Raw genomic sequence first — 17024 nt, forward strand, 5'->3', positions numbered from 1 at the left:
TTTGCAAGCTCCGCGGTCTCCATGCCCTTCGTGCCCGCACCACGGCCTTCGCGCCAGCCCCGCGTTCCCTATCTATTCATGCCCCGTGCTCTCTCTGCACGCAGTGGCTTCCGCGAGTCACACAGCCCAGCTCACGTTTCCGCCACCGGCATTCAGTCCAAGTTCCCAGGGCTAACCTGGCGAATTCAACCTGGCGGCCCACGTCTCTGCCTCTGGTTCCAGATTTTCACCTTTTGCTCCCCGGGCTGACTTGAAGAATTCCAAGATAGCTTACGTCTCCACCTTGGCCTGCCCCCGCGGCTTCAATTTCCCTAACATTTTTCTCTACCCGGTATGTTTCCCTAAGTTTTCTTCCAACAATATTCCTCCCTCATTTCTCCTGGCTTCTCCCCACAGTCCGTATCCGAGTCTAAGTTTCTTCTTGCTTTCACTTTAAATCCTAACTTCTTTCCCACAGTCCGTATCCGAGTCTATGCCTAGGCTTTCAATAGCTTCTTCCGGCACCTTTTCCGTCCGGCTTTTCCCTAGGCTCTTTGCTAGTCTCTCTCCGGTATTTTCCCGCTTCTTCCCGTTTCTTCCCTCCTAGGTTTCCTATCCGAGTCACGGCACCATTATGTCGCTCCCCCTCTTCATGGAGGAACGACACTAAACCCTGCCTAGGCTTCATATCCGAGTCACGGCACCATTATGTCGCTCCCCGTCTTCGTGGAGGAATGACACAGGACCCTGCGCTGTTCTTTTGTCTGCTCGGCCCTCCCCGGGTTTGCTGCTGGTTCTTCCCGGGTTGGCTACCATCCCTCCCACCTCCGTGGAAGGGCGGTTCCCCCTGCCACCTTCCCCACTTCCGCGGGGGAGTGGCACACCGCCGGCCGGCTCTCTCGGGGGCTGCTCAGGTGTTCCCTCAGATGTTCCCCTTAGATGTTCCTGGTGCATGTTGTCTCTCTCCTCCTTTATAGTCCTCTTCCACCAATCCCAACTCTGCTACCCACATGCCGAGTACGCTGCTCTCCTCCAATCAGGAGTAAGTCCTACAGTTTATTGGTTGAACTGGAGGCAGCTGTGTAGAAGCTGTTTCTCCCTTCTCAGCGCCATATTGTGGGAAAGCAGATGCATAGAATAAGTCTTAATTCCAGTAACTTAGTCTAGTCCGAATTGCTCCCCACAGCAGAGAGAGAGAGAGAGAGAGAGAGAGAGAGATTGTTTCCATCCAGTGGTTCATTCCCCAAATGGCCACAATGGCCAGGGCTGCGCCAGGCCAAAGCCTGGAGGCAAAAGCTTCCTCCAGTTGTCCCATGTAGGTGGCAGGGGCCCAAGCAAATGGACCATCCCCCACTGCCTCCCCAGGTGCAGTAGCAGAGAGCTGGATTGGAAGTGGAGCAGCCGGGATTCCAAGGTGGAGGTTTAACCCATTACACCACAATGCTGTGCCCCAGAGACCCCTGCTTTGCCCCAGATGTCACTGACAGCAGCAATTCCATGGCAGGTGAAGGCAGGGGGCCTGCCTGGGTAGTAGACATAGCAATGATAGCTTGGGAAGGAGTTGGTGCTGGCTCTGGTCCTGCTGGACCCTTCTCCTTCTGATTTCCTTCTCTTGGCTTCCCATGATATTGGGCCATGATATTGACATGATACTGAATCAAAGACACTGCATGGCTGCCACCCTGCAGATCATTGAAAAGGAATTCCCTGCACTGAGGTCCTAGGTCCAGGCCTGCTATTTAGGTCAAGGGGGTGATAGGGTTCCCTGTAGATAGTGACCATCATTCTAACTCTTCTTTCCCAAAAAGTCATCTTTGAACTTGTGCAACAGGAGACTGTACCAGCTGGAGGACCTGTATGACAATATAGAGGAGGCTCCTAAATGCATGAAGGTGGTGGGCATGCACATTGGGTGACAATTACATGCAGATAAAGGTACCTGTGGATGACGGTGGGGACTGGTGCATGTTCCCAGATGTCTCTCTCTCTCTCTCTCTCTGATTCATTTTCCAGTTTCCTCTGTTTTTCTCAGCTGAAGACAGCATAGGAACTGGACAAGATGAAAGAGCTGAAGCTTGAAGAGTGTGGCTTGAAAGAACCACCTGTGTAACACCTTCCTTGATCACAATGCCTATGTAAGGCCACTGGGTGTGCCTGTCACTCTTCTGTGGACATTCATCCCTTGAGAGCCTGAGCCACCCCTGAAAGTTCCAGTGCAGGAAGAGGCAATCCCAATTCTCTGGGAAGTCCATAGCCCTACCCTCTCCTCTCTATTCCTCAGTTCTGCTCTGAGATCTCCTTTCCTTCTGGTCTTCTCCCCTTTCCCCCTTCCCTCTTGTCAGTGGGCTTCTGGAAGCAGGGCTCTGTGTCTTCACCATGGACAATGGTATTCAGTGTTGAACCAGATGCTTGTGCCCTGGACTGAGACAGGTTTTCCATCACAGAGCCTCATGGCTTACTCAAACCTGCCTGCCTCAAACTGGCTTCCTGCCTCTGTCCTGAGAGGAATCCACCTAGTGTGCTGAGGGGGCTCGTCCCTGGGTGGCTGTCATCATGAGATTTATTTCACTGACCCAGTGCCGGAAGCTAGGCCCTTCTTCAGTGGGCCAGATGTGGGCAACCAGCAGTGACATAAGGCAGAAGAGATTGAGGATATAGAAGGAAAGGCCTGATGGTGTGCTGCCCCTCCCTTCCTCCTCACTCTGTCAATCTGCCTGGGCCTCCAGAGGAGACCTGCGTAGTCTGTGTTGGATGTGATTCCTCAGGTAAGGCACTGATGACTCAGGCACAGTTGCACAGGGACCATCAGGACAGAATAGGGTGATCCTAAGACCACACCACTGACCCTGAATCTCATGCTGAGCTGGGCTCTAACCCTTCCCTCCTGGCTTTTGTGGATACTGGGGAGTGAACCTGTAGATGGGAGATCCCTGTCAGAATTTCTCTTTGTATCCTTCAAGTGAATAAAAATAAATAACCAGGGCCAGTGCTGTGGCATAGCAGGTAAAGCCGCCACCTGCAGTGCCAGCATCCCATACGGGTGCTGGTTTGTGTCCTGGCTGCTCCACTTCCCATCTGTAGCTCTGCTATAGCCTGGGAAAGCAGTGGAAGATGGCCCAAGTCCTTGGGCCCCTGCACCTTCGTGGGAGACCTGGAGGAAGCTCCTGGCTCCTGGCTTCGGATCTGCGCAGCTCCGACCATTGCAGCCATCTGGGGATTGAACCAGCAGGTCTTTCAAATAAATAAATAAATCTTTAAAAGAAATAACCAAATTTTAACAAAAATACTCAGCCACAATATTTGTTTTGTAATGATCTTCATATGAAGAGGGTTTTCCCACTACACTGGAGAGTCGTGTCCTCACAGAGGCAAAGCTCTCGATTAAACACCAAGTATGTAATTGTGCCAGCGCCACGGCTCACTAGGCTAATCCTCCGCCTTGCGGCTCCAGCACACCGGGTTCTAGTCCCGGTCGGGGCACCGGATTCTGTCCCGGTTGCCCCTCTTCCAGGCCAGCCCTCTGCTGTGGCCCGGGAGTGCAGTGGAGGATGGCCCAGGTGCTTGGGCCCTGCACCCCATGGGAGACCAGGAAAAGCACCTGGCTCCTGGCTCCTGCCATCGGATCAGCACGGTGCGCCGGCCGCAGCCCGCTGGCCGCAGCGGCCATTGGAGGGTGAACCAACGGCAAAGGAAGACCTTTCTCTCTGTCTCTCTCTCTCTCTCACTGTCCACTCTGCCTGTCTGAAAATAAAAAATAAAAAAAATAAAGAAACACCAAGTATGTAATTGTAATCCTGACCTTCTTACTCGTCTCCTCCTGTGCCTGAAGGAAGATTTCATTGTGGATGGAATTTGGTTATTTGCAAGGTCTAGTCGTCCACTATAGCTAAAGCTGAGCCTATATGCTAAAGCTGTTGAATTTTACATTAAATCAAGGGAGGGCTTTCTGGGCATTTTGACAGGGAGCAATATCTGCAACTGTTCTTTTGTTTTCCATTGCTTAACACTGACATTATAGCTTCTTTTAGCCAAGTTAATGAAATTTACAAAGAAATAAGGAAATATGCTTTGAATAATTTTTCTATAGTGATAGAACCCCATCCGGTGGTTTTCCCTGTACGTTATTGCTAGACAAGTCAAATTTTCTTTGTGAAAATAAATTTACACAGGACATCTAACTAAGTAGTACATTTGTATGTTCAAATTAAAAGCATTTGGAATTTTATCTTTAATTTAACAGCATCATGACAGATGTTACCTATTTTATAGATTTATTTTTATTTGTTTGAAAGACAGAGTTACAGCAAGAGGTCGAGCCAGAGAGAGTTCACTCCCTAGATGGTTGCAATGGCCAGAGCTGCGCAGATCTGAAGCCAGGAGCCAGGAGCTTCTTCCAAGTCTCCCATGTGAGTGCAGAGGTCCAAGGACTTGGGCCATCATCTGCTGCTATCCCAGGCCATAGCAAAGAGCTGGATCGGAAGAGGAGCAGCCGGGACTAGTACCAGCACCCATATGGGATGCTGGCACTTCAGGCCCAGGACTCTAACCCACAGCACCACAGCACCAGCCCCAAGATTGTTACTCTTTGTTACTCTTCTCTGCTAGGTTAGACCACTCTTCTTAAATGCTAATCTCCAAAATTTCCATCATAAAGGAAAAAGGTGAAGGAGAGAAAAGTCGTTCCAATTAAACCTTACTAAATTACATGCAGGATAAAATGGCTTCTCTAACCTGCTTCACATGAATAAATGCAGTACCTAAACTGGGCGCCAGACACAGATCTTTATTCCCACTCACCCTTTATATAATAGAGAGAGCAGATGGGCCCCCACTGATATACTTTTTAAACAAAACCTTTAGAAACTGGATCATCATAGGGGCCGGCGCTGTAGCGTAGTGGGTAAAGCCACCTCCTGTAGTGCCGGCATCCCATATGGGTGCCGGTCCAAGTCCCGGCTGCTCCACTTCTGATGTAGCTCTCTGCTATGGCCTGGGAAAGCAGCAGAAGATGGCTCAAGTCCTTGGGCCCCTGCACCCGCGTGGGAGACCTGGAGGAAGCTCCTGGCTCCTGGCTTTGGATGGGTGCAGCTCCGGCCATTGCGGTCATTTGGGGAGTGAGCCAGCAGATGGAAGACCTATCTCTCTCTCTCTCTCTGCCTCTCCTTCTCTCTGTGTATAACTCTGACTTCCAAATAAATAAATCTTTAAAAAAAAGAAAGGATGGCTCCAGCTTGACTTTTTTTTTTTAAAAAGAAACTCTGGATCATCATCTCACAGAGAGTGAAAGGTAGGAGTATCAGCTCTGACAGAGCGAAATCTAACATAAAAAAGAGTTACAATTAGAACTCCAGGATTTCTCTTTTGGTGAAAAAGACGTTGACCCCAGTCACTACTAATTAAGTGTAAGTCCAGTTGAGCATAGGTGGGCTGGATGCAATTCCTCTGTGTCTTTCACTGAGGATTTATTCATATGTGTGTAGTTATAGAAACCAGGATTAGGACAGATACTTGCTCTTGTAGCAGGAGTCTATCCTGTGACTCTAATTGATGATTTATAAATCCAACTTGAAAATTCCTTATTGTGCATTTACTTGCGTCTCATACATAATTCCTGAAGATTGTCTAAGATGATCTGATTTTTCCAAATACTGTCTTCTCTTCCTAGTCTTCATTCCAGTAATCCTGGATATCTTCAGTAGGCTTAGGACCACATATACAGTGTGATGTCCTCACCAGTATATTCAATTTCAGCTGTGGTGGGAATATTTGTGCAGTTTTCCTCCGTTGTTTCCTTTACATAACCATGCAACATCTACCAAAATAATCTCGAAGTTTGTGTAGCATCATTTACCAAAGCAAACAAACCAGAAGGACCTCACTGGAATTATTTTGGACATACAAACCCAACTACAGTTTCCCACGCCAATCAGCAGAAGAACTGTTTGTGAATTTCTATCAAAATACTCTGAAGTATGTATTCTCCTTCTCCTTTCTCTGTCCTTTCTAGGAATTCACAGAAATAATATAGACACAGCAAAATCAAATTCTGGGAATTCACAGAAATATACATTCAGATGCCACTCATTTATATTTCCCCTAATTCAGATAAGAACCAGTTATGATGCTTAAACAACTTGCTAATGTTTCTCTTTTCAATGCTTTTGTTTATCATTTTTATGGAACCTAATAGTTTTCAGTTAACTTTTAGTGTCTTATACCATCTTTTATACACAAATATTTTATATATTGATGATAGGTTTATATGTATACATTAAAATAAATGTTCTTCTGAGGTCTTTAATTAGATTGTATGTTGATTGGTGCTAATTACTAATAGTATTTGAAATTATTCCAGCAGTATTTCAAAGAGAACTTTCACAATGTCAAATCAGGGGCTGGCTTCAAGTTCTTGTGACGTAGTAAGACTGAGTTAATTTGAATTTCCTTTGGGGAATCTGGTGGGTATCAAGGACACAGTCTGGTGCCAGACTGTCTGGAGGAGCTATTTGGTTCTCTACCTAAAATGCCTAGGACCTCCTAAGAAACAGAATTTCTGTGCTTTAACTTCCTTACCTGTAAAATTCTATCATAGCATCTAATTCAAAAAGTTACAACTCTTAATCTCATTTACCCTTTGAAGTTTGTGGCCCATAATAGTCACTATACACATTTTCCTTTTCAAACTAATGACTTAAATTCAGTAGGTTCAATTTCCTTTGACTCTGTATGAAATTAAGTTAAAATATATATTTGTGCTGCCTGTTTAGGCTCTTAATGTTGTTTCTAAAACTATGGTTTTAGGGAGGAGATATCTCATTGTCAGGTATTAATTTGTTATGCATTAAATGTCATGTGTTAGAAAGAAACAAAACAAACAAATGAAGCTTTGTACGGCAAAGGGAGGAAACTAAAAGCCCAAGTTTGTGTGCTGCACAAGGTCACCCAGGGATACCACCATCAGTGAGGAGCCCAGGACCGTGGGCAATGTCAGATTTCCAGTTCTCATCCAGAGCCTGGTCTCTTGATTACATGCAGATTACGGAAATCATGCTGTCAGCAAACCCTACTGGAAAAAGCTGGCTCAACCCTCACAGGCACATGATTATAAATATTGTACGTTCCAAAGGCTATAGGTCTCATGGGTGCTGCCATCACATGGACACTACAATTATGTGCCAAGCCCAGCCCTATTGGTCTTGTCAGCACTACGGGCTCTTAAATGCTGAGGTGATGTCATCTGTCTGGTTATGATGTCCCTTCTATGGTTGTGAGGTAACACCAATTCTTCCATGTGGGTTCTTCCTTTATGTGGCTTTTTCTGCACTCCAGCATGTGGCATCCTGAGCACTCGAAGACATTAGAGGCGACCTATTATGTAGGTCATGTGTAGGCTATAGACACATAAGCCCTCCACATCCCCACCCCAACACAGGCACGTTAGCAAGCCCAGCCTCTCAACCAAGGGAACATTTGTTTTTGAACTGCTGAACTCTGTGGACGTTCGCATGGACAGTTACTTAGTTACAAACATCACGCGGTAAGGTGGGGCTGTGGCATCCACGTGCGCACCACAGCCCTGCTACGGAAGTTATTCCTATTGGTTGCACGCGACCTTTGGGTCACGTGAGGCTCCGCCCTCTGCGTAACGTAAGGACTGAGCGTGAAAACGCTGAGTGTTACGTAGTTCGTGAGACCGCGAGAACAAACTACGAAGTAGGAGCAGCCGCCATTGACGCAAGTGGAGAGTCCTGTTAACTTCACCCCCGAGGTATCCGACTGCGGGTGCAGAGGACATTCAGAACCCGGGTGGGCGTCGTGGCTGGGGCGGCAAAGTGCCCCCAGAACGCACCTGCCTGGCCGTTGACTCCCTTCCTGCCGTGGTGGGCGATGTTCTGGTAGGAGGGGCACGAACTAGCCGATACTGGACGTGTACTCTGAGATGTGGCTTTAGGGGCAGGCAAGTGGCTTCCGAAGGGCGGAGGGCTCCAGAGGGGGTGCGTGGATATAGGGGGTGCGTGGATATAGGGGGTGCGTGGATATAGGGGGCGGGCTTGGCTTCCCGAAGCGACCGAACGTTTGTTTCCTCACAGAGAAAATGGGGGTTGGGGGGCTACGTCTCAGCTTCGACGCCTGGGAACCTGTGGTGGAGCAGGTGTAAGCACAGGAGCTGAGGTGGGGTGAAATGTGGCGGGAGAGTGGGGGCGAGGGGTACGGTGTGGCGGCTGCGAGTGGGCAGAGCAGGGAGAAAGTTTTGGGGGGAGGGGAGGCGGCGAGGTTCCTGAACTTGTAAGTTTTCTCTCCGGGCCGGGGCTCTGGAAGTTATGTAAGACCGCTTCCCACCTTCGCGCTCTCACTGAAGCCCTAACCTGGCCTCTCACCCTGCCTGTTTCGCTGTCTCTCCTTGGCTCCTTCCTGCCGATGTTGTTATTAGGGACACTGCAGAATTCCTAGGTGCCCGCTGATGGAGGTGACTGCGTATGCGGTCCTAATTTGTCTCTTAATTGGTTGTGTAAATGTTTTCTTCCCTTTCTTGGTTTATTTTCTCAGAAAACATTATTTTTTAAAGATTTATTTATTTATTTGAAAGAGAGAGAGACACGCATTCGTAGAAAGATGTTCCATTTGCTGTTTCCCTCTTCATGTGGCTATCTGGAACTCCATCCGGGTCTTCCACGTGGCTGCAGGGACCCAGTTACCTGAGCCATCTATAAAGGCTGCTTTCCCAGGCACTTTAGCAGGGAGCTGGATAGGAAGTGGAGCAGCCGGGACTCGGGACTCGAACCGAAGCCTATATGCGATGCTGGCAGCACCGGCCCCCCAGAAAACATTCCAAACCTGATCAGGGGAGATGCAGGAGAGAGAGGGACTGGGGAGACACTGGGTTTCTTCCACATAATTTGATATTTCTATAAAAGCTGGATAGCTTCAACGATATGAAGATTCAGAATTTATTTGTTATGCTTTATTTAAGGTTCATACAAAATGCATTTGGGAGTGGGGGCAGTTGTTTTGTGCTTAAATCTCAAAATGGCTTCAAATAGTCCAGCCAGGCACCATTTCTTTCTCCACACCTCCTCCCCTGAATTTCTATGCGTTGCTTCTAAACTTCTTTCCTGTGTGCTCTCTCCTCTTCTTCATATGGCAATAGTGAACATATTAAAGGGGAAAAAAAAAAAAAACAAGTGAAATCGTAGTTGATAGATTTGATGTACCCTGGCAGTGGCTTTGTAAAGTTGAGCAAATACTGAGATTGTGCTTACATTTATGAGGCTTTGAAGATTGCTTGACTGATGGTAGAAAAAAATTGTTCTTGTTATTTTAGCCTCACATTATATGTACCTTAATCTATTTTTCCTCAGCTGTGCATTTTGGAGATCTACAAAACACTCCAGCCAAAAGACAGCAACGACAAACATGTCATTTACTCAAAGGAAGAGTGGTGCAAACCAGCGTGAAGGTAAACAAATTTCCATACTATAGAATTTTTTTAGGATAAAGTGCTAACATACAGCATGAATCTCAAAGGGAGGGATAGTTTCCCTAGCTTACATGGAATGCACTATTTTCCCCACAGAGCTTTTAAAGTACTAGTGTTCTTCACTATTCAAATTAAGTAGTCTGCCACTTCAGTGTATGTGCTGCCAACATCAGCATGGTCTCTACCACTTTCAAACCTTGTACCATTGTGCAGGACGAAGAATGGCATGCATCTTTATAATAATTATTGTATATTCAAAAAATAAAAAAAATTATCGTATAGTCTTGTCATAAAGAAAGTGTATATTCTCTGCAATTCATTTTATATCAGTTGTCTTTCTGCTAATTGAAGCTTTGCACATTTTCATTACTCAGTGATAACGCCCAAGTGTTAAGCATGTTTCTGATATCATTGTGGCAGAAACTATGTATTAAATGTACCATTAGGAAACGTTGATCTATAACAAAAAATAAAGTGCCCTACTCCTGATAGCAGGATAAATCTTACCTGTTAAGATAAGCAGAAACAATACTTCTCATTTTATACAAATAATTCACAGGTTTCTTTAAAAAATTATTTAATAATTATAGCTGCCATGTTTTGAGTCCTTATGATGTGGCGTGTACTTGATAACCTTGTCATGTAAGTTTTCTCATTTAACTCTGAGAAAAATCGTGAGAAGGCACTATATTAACCTGAAAATGAGACGAGTTAGCAGAGGTCAGGTAGTGCTGGACTTCAGCATCCTATTTCCCACTCCTGGTACATGTCCAGGGCAAGTTCATGTCCTTCCTCGGATGATGAATATTAGGATTTATTTATTTTTCAGGACAAGTTGCATTTTTTAAAGGTTTATTTATGTGTTTGCAAGTCAGAGTTACACAGAGAAAGAGGCAGGGGGAGAGAGAGAGAGAGAGAGAGAGAGAGGTCTTCCATCCAATGGTTCACTCCCCAACTGGCCGTGATGCCCAGAGCTGTGCCAATCTGGAGCCAGGAGCCAGGAGCCTCTTCCAGGTCCTCCACGTGGGTGCAGGGGCCCAAGGACTTGGGCCTTCGTCCACTGCTTTCCCAGGCCATAGCAGAGAGCTGGATCAGAAGTGGAGCAGCTGGGACTCGAACCGGCACCCATATGGGATGCTGGCACTGTAGCTGGCAGCTTTACCTGATACACCACAGCACCAGGTCCATGACTTATTTTTGATTTGCAAATGTTGCCATACCCTTGCATTCCAGGTAGAAATCCCATTTGATCATGATGTGTGATCTTTTTGATGTAGTATTTTATTCAGTTTGCTAATATTTTGTCGAGAATTTTTGCATCTATGTTCATCAAGCATATTGGTCTGTAGTTTTCTTTTTTCCGTCGTCTTGATTTTGTCTTTGTTTTTGGTATCAGAATAATGCTGGCCTCATAAAAAGAGTTAGGTAGAGTTCCATCTTTTTTCAGTATTTTGAAATATTTTGAGAAGTATTTGAAACACTCACCCTTTAAGTGTTTTTAGAACTCAGTTGTAAAAGCCATGGGTTCTGGAATTTTCTTTGATGGGATACTTTTAATTACTGCTTCAATATGAATACTCTTGTTAGTGTGCTGTTTAGTTATATATCTTCTTGTTTTAATCTTTTAGGTTGTATATATTCAGAAATTTGTCCATTTCTCCCACATTTTCCAATTTTTAACATATAATTGTTCATACTAGTTTCTTATGATCTTTTGTATTATGTGGTATCAAATGTAATGTATCCTTTTTCATCTCTAATTTTATTTGAGTTTTTCCCTTTATTGTTTGTTATTCTGGCTAAAAGTTTCTCCATTTTGTTTATCTCTTTTAAAACATTAGCTTTTCTCTTTATCATTTTTATTACTTTAAGTTTTGGTTATTTCTGCCTCTAATTTTGGGAGCCAGAGTTCTTAACTGCATTGTTAGATTGTTTATGTGAAATCTTTTTTTTTTAAAAAAAGTGTACAATTATTGGGGTAAACTTATCTCTTAATACTGCTTTGCTGTGTCCCACAGATTTTCATATGTTGTATGTTTCCAATTTGATTAATTTGAAGAAATTTTTATTTCCTTTTTAATTTCTTTAGTCATACATTGGTAATTCAGGAGCATATTTTTCATTTTTCATGTATGTCAATGTTCTATTTTTCTTATTGTTGATATCTTGTTTTATCTCTGTGGTCTGAGAAGATATGTGATATGATTTCGATTTTTTAAAAATTTGCTGAGACTTGATTTGTGGCTTAATATATGGTCTATCATAGAAAATCTTCCTTGTGCAAATGAAAAGAATGTGTATTCTGTAGCTGTTGGGTAAAATATTCTATAAAATTCTGTTTGGTCCATTTGATTCCTATTACAGTTTAATGCTCACATATTTTTGCTGATTTTCTGGATGATCTGTCTATGATGACAATGAGGTGTTGGAGTCCCTTATTATTGTATTGGGGTCTATATCTCCCTTTAGGTCTAATAATATTTGCTTTATATATCTGGGTGGTCTTGTGTTACATGCATCTATATTTTTGATTTTTATTATTTTCTTGCTGAGTCAATCCTCATCAATACATAACGTTCTCCTTTGTAAAAAGAGATTTTTAATGATTTCTTTTTGTTGAATTTTTCATTTAGAATATCATGTATTATTTTCCTCACTTCCTAAACAGTCTGTATTCTCCTGCATCTCATTGAGTTTTTCTAGGATAATTATTTTGAATTCTTTTTAAAAAGATTTTATTTATTTGAGTGGTAGAGTTATACACAGAGAGAGGGAGAGACAGAGAGAAAGGTCTTCCATTGGCTGGTTCACTCGCCAAATATCCACAATGGCCAGAGCTGAGCAGATCTGAAGCCAAGAACCAGGAGCGTCTTCTGGGTCTCGCACGCAGATGCAGGGTCCAAAGCACTTGGGCCATCCTCCACTGCTTTCCCAGGCTGTTAGCAGAGAGCTGGATCAGAAGAGGAGCAGCCGGGACACAAAATGGTACCCATATGGGATGCTGGCACCATAAGTGGAGGCTTAGCATACTATGCCACAGTGGCAGCCCCTTGAATTCTTTTTCAGACATTTCATAAATTTCCTTTGAATTAAAACCTGTTTCTGGAGAACTGTTGTATTCTTTTAGAGGTGTCATGTTTCCTTGTTTCTTCATGTTTCCTTTCTCCCTGCATTTACATCTGAATATCTTGTGTAATATTTCCTTCTTTATGGAGTATGTTTTATTGGGAAATACTTTTGTTTATATGGAATTGAGGGTATAACTTGGATTGTTGTTTTGCTTTTAGTTATACATGAACCCAGAAGTATAACATTTAAGTGGTTTATTCAGCAGTAATCAGTGTCAGAAGTGTCTGTGACAACCACAGTTGTCTAGTCTGCAGCAGTTCATGAGGGAAGAAGTATGAATTTGAAGCGAGTATATGCATATCTTCCTAGTATGTATAGCTTTAGTGCCCAGAGAGAGGGGTGTCAGCCAGACTAGGGTTTGTGATGGCTGGAGCCTCGTTCTTGGAGCTGAGGAACACAGAAGGGGCTATGTGCTTGTCCTGCCAGGCAATCTTGAATGATGCTGGGGTTTGTGACACCAATATCTGTGAAACTGATGGGACCTTTCTCCTTTCCTGTTGGGAGGGTATGACTGATGCTTGCATTTAGCACCCCAAATTCCTATTCCTGTCATTGATGGATGTGAAGGGGACCTTTCCCCAATCCTATGGGATTAATACAGATTATCCTGGAAATTTTGCACTGCAGGTGTTGGTCTGGAGTGCTGAAATGCTGACAGTTCTTCCCTAGGTCCTATAGGATAGAATCAGGAGAACCTGAAGAACCTAGTACAAATAGTCACAATCTTAAAGCTTTACAGTGAAGTGGGATCATTACCTAGATCTCACATTGTGAGAACCAGTATATACAGGGGATTGTGGACTGGGAGGCACTAGACAGAAGCAGAAGAATGCAGGTAGCAATCCCTGGAGACCACAGGTGACTGTGTATTACTCCTGAGGTTGTAGTACTGACAACAATATTTCCAGAGCTATATAGGACAGGGAAAACTACCATGTCCTGTAGATCATGAAATATTGACTCTGGGATAGTCAGCACCGTATGGACACCGGTTCTAGTCCTGGCTGCTCCTCTTCTGGTCCAGCTCTCTGCTATGGCCTGGGAAAGCAGTAGAAGATGGCCCAAGTGCTTGGGCCCCTGCACCTGCGTGGGAGACCAGGAAGAAGCATCTGGTTCCTGGCTTCGGATCGGCACAGCTCTGGCCATTGCAGCCATTTGGGGAATGAACCAGTGGATGGAAGACTTCTCTCTTTCTCTCTCTCTCTGCCTCTCCTTCTCTCTCTGTGTAACTCTGACTTTCAGATAAATAAATAAAATCTTAGAAAAAAGAGAGAGATGAAGATGGAGGCTTCCTTATGTCTGTTCCTCTGGGATTTTTTATGGGGTTTTCTTGGTTCAAAGCCCTGAGAAGCCAAGGAGAACTTTCCCCAGATCACATAGAATGAGTGAGCGGCTGGCGCCGTGGCTCACTAGGCTAATCCTCCACCTCGCAGCACCGGCACACCGGGTTCTAGTCCCGGTCGGGGCGCCGGATTCTGTCCCGGTTGCCCCTCTTCCAGGCCAGCTCTCTGCTGTGGCCAGGGAGTGCAGTGGAGGATGGCCCAAGTGCTTGGGCCCTGCACCCCATGGGAGACCAGGATAAGTACCTGGCTCCTGCCATCGGATCAGCACGGCGCGCCGGCTGCGGCGGCCATTGGAGGGTGAACCAAGGGCAAAGGAAGCCCTTTCTCTCTGTCTCTCTCTCTCACTGTGCACTCTGCCTGTCAAAAAAAAAATGAGTGAGCATGGCTCTGGGGCTTGGAAAATCCCTAGGCTGGTGCTCAGAAATCCTACAGGGTGCAGGGTGCCTACTCTCTGCCCTGCAAAGCACCTTGTCTATGGATCTGGTAAATTCTGGTGACAACGGGGCTGCTTGCTATCTCCAAATCAGAATAGAGTTTAGCAGTGGCTAAACCACAGCAGCTTGAATTTGGTACTTTGCAGATGGAAGGTTAGAATGTGGATTCCTTTTTTGGAGTAAAGTGGCTGCTCGACCAGCCCTCTACACTGGATTTAAAGTCTGTGAGGACAGTTCAATTTTCCTGCAGTTATGGTTGTTGGTCTGTGGCAGTTGTGGGGATCATGGCATTTTGAGCATACCTTTTCCCCCATAACATGGTGTTCCTGCAACCAGGGAGACAGCATAGGAGGTGGGGTGGCAGTGGAGTGTTTTGTGTTCTCCCTGTTGCCTTTTCAAGTCTCTGTGCTGTTTGACATCCCTATCACTTCTTTACTGAAATTTTCCCTCAGTCAGTCTCCTAAAAAGATAGGTCTTCCTTTTTTCTGGTATTTTTCTGTGGCTAAGGTGAGTGCAGATCTCTATTTAACCATCTTGAACCTGCCTTGGGTTCCAGTTTTGTGTAGCCATGCATTTACAAACATGGATGAATGTATCTTTAATGCATATACCTTTAATTATAAAAACATAACTTAAAATGGGAACTCATGCGTGTGCATGCTACTGCACACACACACACACACACACCCTTTCCTTTTTCTGAGACAGGGGAATGCTTCTATCTGTCACAGGGTTGAATTACCACAGACATGCCTGCAGGACTTCTCCTCATTTCTGCCACCACTGTTTGTAGAAGACCCCTTTGATATCATCAAAGATTCAGTTTCAGCATTAGTGTGCAAGGAGCTTCTTGGTCATGTTTCAAAGGGTATGCTAACCAAACACATTAACTCTGCAAAACCAGAATTAAATTTGTAATAATTTTTACAGGCAAGTTACAAAACACTCTGTAGCACAATTGTGTCTAGAAGAAATAAATAAAGTAGAAATGGTTGAGATGCATGTACTCTCAAAAGTGGTTTTGTTGATGATTCAAACTTGCATCATGTGCATTAATTCAAGACATATTATTTAGGCTCTTATTCTATGCCAGACCCTGTCAGTCAACAGTGATCCCTAATATGCAAATATCGTGTCCCAAACAGACTTACCTTGTTTGTGACAGGTATCTCCACCTGGTCTTATCGACCTGCTCCCCATCTCTACAGGACTGTAGCAGAAAACATTTCCCTAGCCTGCTTATTGAAACCTGTCTGTGAGATGGAAGCTCACTAATTAGAACAACCAGTGCAGTCATGAGGGAAGCACTCAGAGTGTGGGGGGCAGACAAATGGATGAGGAAACACATTCTATTCTGCCACATTTTGACTAAGACATGCTGGGAGATATACCTAATGTTATAAAGGATGTTCATTACTGTTTCTTTGTGGGAGGATCAACTGACACATGGTAGACCCTGAGGGAGCATTCAGGTAGTTCAGGCAGTTTAGGAGAGGGCCACTGGCAACTTTCCAACAGTGTTGGTATCATCCTTGATTCTGACAGCACAGCTTTGGGACAAATATTGTACCGAGATGCAAGAATTCGGTATGCAGATGTACCAGTCCATATTTTGTTTTTGGAGTCTATGTCCTTTGGGTCTCTCTCTGGCTTTGTATCACTTATACACTGTCCTATGTGATTGTCTTTTTTAATGATTTATTTATTTATTTGAAAGTCAGAGTTACACAGAGAGAGAAGAAGAGGCAGAGAGAGAGAGAGAGAGAGAGAGAGAGAGTGTCTTCCATCTGCTGGTTCATTCCCCAATTGACTGCAGTGGCCGGAGCTGCACCAGTATGAAGCCAGGAGCCAGGAGCTTCCTCCAGGTCTCCCACACGGTTGCAGGGGCCTAAGGACTAGAGCCATCTTCTGCTGCTTTCCCAGACCATAGCAGAGAGCTGGATTGGAAATGTAGCAGCCAGGACTTGAACTGGCACACATATGGGATGCCAGCACTGCAGGCAGCAGCTTTTACCCACTGTGCCACAACTCTGGCCCCTTGATTGTCTTGCCTGAGATTGTAGCTGTTGGCTGTTCGGTAGTTCATTTTCACGTTTTTCCCTCAGGAACATTATTTCTGAAAGAAAGTTGGTTCCTTCCTATACTCCATACTGTTATCATGTGCCCTTAGCCATCACTTTAATATTCGAATTTTTTCATTTCATGGAAATGAGTTGCTTTCCTGGGACTCTCCAAACGTCAGAAGTGAGGTCCTTTGTTGTTGTTTTTGAGAATCATATGGACGTACGGCTTTTGAACATATTGAAGGGAGCTTCAAATCCCTATTATAGGACTTTGAGCAGGGGAATGGAAGGATTTGACTTAAATTTTAAAACAACTCTCTGCCTGCTGTGTTGAAAAAGGATATTAAGGGAGTATAAAAGCAGAAGTGCTTTTTGAAGGCAGTATAGTACAGGGCAGGGTGGTATCAATGGAAGAGCCAAAAAGTAGGTGGACTCTGGATATGGTATGAAAGCAGACCTGCTGAGAGATGTAAAATATAAGGGAAAGGGCACTCCAGGCCACTTCCAAGTTCTTGAGAGCTAACAAGTGGAATGTGTGGGTTAAATATTCCATTCACATTTTATTTCGCTTTCACTAATATACTGGGAAAGTCCCAAA

General features: G+C 44.7%; 1 protein-coding gene across 5 annotated transcripts in view; it reads left to right on the forward strand.

Annotated features, from left to right (window-relative positions):
* Positions 1 to 17024, forward strand: part of LOC100340535 (nuclear RNA export factor 2) — a 92946-nt gene that overhangs the window by 64997 nt on the left and 10925 nt on the right. Inside the window, exons 1-2 of one of the 5 annotated variants that reach the window (XM_008273104.4) lie at positions 7546 to 7747; positions 9339 to 9436. In XM_008273104.4, coding sequence (XP_008271326.1) covers positions 9394 to 9436 — 43 coding nt within the window. In that variant the 5' untranslated portion in view covers positions 7546 to 7747; positions 9339 to 9393. The other 4 variants (XM_051827440.1, XM_051827439.2, XM_051827441.2 and 1 more) reach the window with 4 other exon arrangements.

Source organism: Oryctolagus cuniculus, chromosome X, assembly GCF_964237555.1.
Source record: "Oryctolagus cuniculus chromosome X, mOryCun1.1, whole genome shotgun sequence".
Taxonomy (NCBI): Eukaryota; Metazoa; Chordata; class Mammalia; order Lagomorpha; family Leporidae; genus Oryctolagus; species Oryctolagus cuniculus.